The sequence below is a fragment of the Tasmannia lanceolata genome, unplaced genomic scaffold (assembly GCF_043159265.1).
Source record: "Tasmannia lanceolata isolate RefF3 unplaced genomic scaffold, GAP_Taslan_0.1 ptg000002l, whole genome shotgun sequence".
Classification (NCBI taxonomy): Eukaryota; Viridiplantae; Streptophyta; class Magnoliopsida; order Canellales; family Winteraceae; genus Tasmannia; species Tasmannia lanceolata.
This window is the reverse complement of record NW_027518679.1, coordinates 33,401,124-33,406,513: the sequence shown is the minus strand read 5'-3', so window position 1 is coordinate 33,406,513 and position 5,390 is coordinate 33,401,124. Positions and strand designations below refer to the sequence as shown.

General features: G+C 38.1%; 1 protein-coding gene across 1 annotated transcript; it reads left to right on the top strand.

Annotated features, from left to right (window-relative positions):
- The first annotated feature begins 4,526 nt into the window (after positions 1–4,526).
- Positions 4,527–5,114, top strand: LOC143890792 (uncharacterized). The gene has a single exon (XM_077395476.1). The coding sequence runs from the start codon at positions 4,527–4,529 to the stop codon at positions 5,112–5,114; it is 588 nt and encodes a 195-aa protein (XP_077251591.1).
- The last annotated feature ends 276 nt before the right edge of the window (positions 5,115–5,390 follow it).

Sequence of the window (5,390 nt, the reverse complement as noted above, 5' to 3'; positions counted from 1 at the left end):
CCGCGATATTCCAAATCGAAGATCTCGACAAGCTCTACAACTCTTATGTGAAGTACAACACTCAGTTCTAACCGAATTTTAGTGAAAAACTCAAAAACAAATCTGGACATCATATATTTTTTAAGTTTTTTAACTTCTTACAAGAGCATCACATCAAAACCCTATATCTATTATGGTTTTCACTAGATATTCACACACATTAACACATAAATTTTTGAATTCCAAAGCCTAACACATCAAATCTAAAAATTTTCACAAAAATCATTCAAGAATTTACCATTTTAACCCTAATTTTCAGCTGAAATCTTAAAATTGGCATCACTTCTTCGTTTCTTGGCCAATTTTAGGCCATTATAGCCAAATCAAAGATCTCAACGAGCTCTACACCTCCACGTGTGAAATTTTCATGAATTTCAACCGAAAAATTGATGAATATGGCAAAAAGAACCTGGACAGCACTTTATATTGTCATTTTCACATTGAAATTCAACTAGAACCCAAAATCTATGGTGAATTGCTTTAGATCTTTATATGAGATATATTTTTAAATATATTTTGGTAGATTTTAGTCCTACGTTGCTATATCTAATAATTTTTAAGCATTTTCCACTTAGATTTTCCATTTTATGTTAAATTTTTAAAGAAAACTCAAAATCTACTAACCTTGTGCTCTGCTCTTGGATCTTTCCTTGAAATCTTCTTCTCCTCCTTCTTTCTCTCTCTAGATCTCCTTCTTTCTCTAAAATTCTCTCTTTCTCTCTCTAGAATCTTCTCTCTCTAGAAAGCTCTCTCTCCCTCTCTCTAAAATTAAATTAAGAGCCCTAATTTTTTTTTCAAATGAGAGCCCAAAGGCTCTATTTATAGAGTTTTTCCTTTTTTTGTCCCCCATTAGTTTATAGGACAACCCATTTTCAAAAAAATTTCTTTGGTTTTGGTTGCGAAAGGATGGTCTAAGGAGAAATTTTTAAGTAAACATAATTTTATCCCCTTCTATTACCCTAAGACACCCCTCCTATGTATTTTATATTTGATTTTGCTGAAAATGGGTGGTCTTGAAAAGAAATTAGGTAGAAAATTAGAGTGGGATAATTCACCCCCTTTAAAGGTAGCTTACATCCTAAGCTAAGTTTTTTTAGTGTAATTAACTAAATCACCCCCCTTTTCACTCTAGTGTAAAAGCTGGCTAAGTTAATGGCTAATACACTCTCCTATTTACACTATTATTCTAACTCGACTCGTAGTTAGAATCGTCTTATTAGGCATTTTTGCTCGAATTTTGATAAAATTTTGCAGGGACCTAGCCGGGACCCTAACCTACAATAAGGTGAAATTTGAGGCCCTAATTAATTGATTTGGTGGGTTTTCTATTTACACAAAGAGGTTTAGGGTTCGGTCAAAATGGGGTGTCTATAGGGGGCAATTGCCCCCCTTCCCTTTCAAGTGTCATCGCCGTACAATAAGTGTCTTTTGGAGGAAAAGAGACTTTCGTGTAAGCATTTTTCTAAAAAATTTAGGGAGATGATTTCTTCGCCCTCCCTGTAGGATAATGCACCTCCCGTTAACGTGAATTGTGGGCAGACTTTTAACGCTTTTTGATGTGGAATACCCTAAGGGGGCGAAACAGTCATCGCCCAAAATTTATCATCTTTTAGTCCTGTTTGGATTGCAGGAAAAATTTGTCTTGATAACTTCTTTTGTTTCCACACTTATTTATAGGTAAACTATAAATTTTAAGGGATTTATACTAAAAATCCAATTAGATTGTCGTCTGGTCAAACTATTGAATCAGTTGGTCACACTTTGCACACCCACTTATCATATAAATCCCAATTTTAGGAGGTCTCAAATATGAGTTTTCATACAGTGTCGCACGTAGCTGCACATAATTAAGGTGTCACTCTTTAGGGGTGGAGCCACATATAACATGGAGTTACCCCCCACCCTCCCCCACGCCAAATGACTTGTGTGCAGGGGTAAATCCTGCGCACCCCCGACTCCAACCCCTATTAGCGTGAATTGTGGGCAGACTTTTAATACTTTTTGATGTCAAATCAAGTTAAATGGAGGGGTGGGGGGATTATCCTAAGGGGGGCAAAAAAATCATCGCCCAAAATTTATCATCTTTTAGGCCTGTTTGGATTGTAGGAAAAATTTGTCTTAATAACTTTTTTGTTTCCACAATTATTTGCAGGTAAACTATGAACGGCTTTATACTAAACATCCAATTAGGTTGTCGTGTGGTCAAACTAATGAACCAGTTGGTCGCACTTTGCACTCCCGCTTATCATATAAATTCCCAATTTTAGTAGGTTTCAAATAGTAGTTTTCATACTGTGTCACTACGTAGCTGCACATAATTAAGGTGTCACCCTTTAGGAGCGGAGCCACATATAACATAGGGTTGCCCCCACCCAAGTGTAATTTCCTGCCTCTGCCCCTGTCGCCCTTGATATATGATCCAATGACAGATGACTTTATGAGAAATTATATGATGAAGGGCCATATAAACACTTACTCATCATCTCATCCTTGGTATTTGATCCAACAGCAGCTCCTCAAAATGTGTTTATATGTCCATTCATCATATAATATCTTATGACTTTATAAGAGGATGTCTTTTGTTTTGTTTTTTTTTAAGAGGATGTCTTTTGCTCAGAGCCAGGGAGGCTTAGGGATTTTGCTAGCCATTTGAGTGCCATGTGAACAAAATTTCTTGTTTGGTTGCCAACAAAGCATTGAAATCTATGGAGACTCCCAGGGATATCTCCTAATTAATCATTGCCGGCGTGTCAACCTTGTCCTCTCCATATGAAATCAAGCCAAAGTCCGCAAAAAAGAGGAATTTTTCTTGAATTTCTTAGGAAGGTGCTTTTTATCCTTTCCTCGGTCTTCCCTCTTTATACCTATTGGGATAAGGATTGGTTTACCCGTAACCCAAAGAAACGCCCACATAGGTGGTGGGCCCCCAACAAGCTAAATGGATAAATCCAATTAGTTATCATGAGATATTAGAACTCTCATTTTGGCTTATCTTGATAAGCAATTAGAATTGGTCTTGGGTGGGATTCCTAGACTCCTATCTTGAGAAGGAGCCTTATAATCCTAAGACTACTATTATTATATAAGTAGTCAATATCTCTAGAAAAGAAGATATCATGAGATGCCCAATCTCCTCCTTTTCTCTCCCAAGTTTCGTTCTCTCTCTCCCTACTCTCTCTATAGCCATCATCCGTAGGCTCTCGGGTTTGTGATCGTGAAGAACGAATGAGCAACTCTAGTAGTCTCTGCTATGACAAACAACGAGATCGTTACCGGATCGATTGCGATATCAACAGGCTCGTAACATCAAGATCCTCACTTCCGCGTTTGGGTTGCGCAAATAAGGTATGACTTGCTAACCCTCTGTGTACAAGATGGTTAGTGATTGCTTATTTTTTATAACATTGGTATCAGAGCAATCGTCACACTTGATGATTCACCATGATATCGCATGTTTGATAATTAAAATACATCTAAGGTAATTTTTTTTAAGGACCGACCCTTGAAGATGTGTTTTTGAAGAGTAACTTTGATCGTTGTTGGTAATTGTCGAACAACTCATTACAAATCTGAACTTGTTTTTCCAGTTAAGGATCATTAGGTGAATACGCCGTTTAATCTGCGTGTTGATCTAACGGTTAAACTACTGGGAAAGACAAGCCGAAATAATCATGTTTCATTGAAAAATACCTTAAAAAAATTCGGGTCGGGGGCTATCGCCCTCAAAAAGTGTATAGTACTTTATGGATTAGACTTTACTAATAACAGTCCCTATTTGCAAGTTCATACGACCCACTCCCTTTGGGGTTGAATGAGGTTGGACCATCCATTTTTAAGCCTTTATGATTATTGTTGATGTTGTGTGCAAACATGTTAGATTTAGGACAAATGGATAGGTGTTTTTTTTTTCTTTTAATTAGCACTCGAAAAAGAACTCATGTTGTTTGGTGTATGTTCTAAGATGGTTCTACTAAGCATAATCTGAAGCACGGCATTCCCATGTTGATTTATTTGTTATTAGATCATTTGTAGTGGGTTTGTTCCAAAGTTGTAATATTTTATTTAAAGGTTGTAATTATTATTTGGAAGCCTTGTAAGGGGATGTGTTTCGCGCCAAACATTATGCATGTAGGGTCATCTTAGCATGAGTTCTAAGACTGCCAATTGGGCTCTACGAACTGAGCCCATGTGCACTTGTTGTATGGCGCAATTCTTTTGGATATATGATTGTATGTTGTTAATTAATAATCAAGGATTGTGGATAGTATAAGGGAGATGTTTGTTCCTACCAATATATACATATTGTTCAAAATCAATTGGAAAAACATATTCCTTAACTACACACATGAGAGATGATTACGAGTTTATTACAAATTTTCGATCTCGTGTTGTAGGAAAAGATTGTGTTTTGCAATTGGATTTTTGGAACAAATGAAAAACACATGTAACTAATGTCATTCCTTGCGCATTTTGAATGTAGTGAATCAATGGCTACAAAGAGTGTGGTTGCAGACCTTACTAACGGTGAAAAACTAGTAGGAACAAATTATGACATCTGGCATAGGAAGATCCAATATCTGCTTAATGAGCAAGATCTTATGGAACACTTGACCATTACCATGGACTCACCTCCTGAAGGAACTAAGGCCCAACACCGTCGTGATCTTGAAGCCTACCAGGCTTGGTTCAAGAAAGATCGTAGCGTGTGTTTTACTACATTAAGCATCATGCATGATGATCTTATTGGGGACTATGAGAACCATCCCATTGCTAGGGCCATGAGGGACCAGCTAAAATTTGACTTTGGTGGTACCTCAACTAGTTGGCTTAGAAGCCTTACCCTGAAATTTGAGGGTTACAGTAAGAATCCCAACCACACTATGTCTGAGCACCTTAGGGTGATGTCAGCTATGATACGTGATCTTAAGAGTACTGGGAATGTTCTTACTGATGAGCAGCGGGTCCAGGCTGTGATTAGGTCCCTGCCCGACTCGTGGACCCACATGAAGCAAATTATGACCCACAATGACAACATTATGAATTTTGTTGAAATCTCACGACATGTGGAATTATAAGCGGAGCGCCAAGAGGCGACCCGTACCACTGCTTTTATCGCCCAAGGTGGCAAGTGTCAGGCATCTGAGCCTAAGTGCAAAGGACAAAGCAATAAGGGTAGGCAGAACAACACAAGGAATCTTGCACCTAAGGTAGGAAAGATAGCCAAGCGCCGTAGAGGCAAGCATGGTGGAAAAAAAGACAAGTCCAAGATAAAGTGCTACAATTGTGGCAAGCTGTGTCACTTCCCTCGTGAGTGCACTGAGCTGAAGGAGGTACCATCTTACCCTAACTCT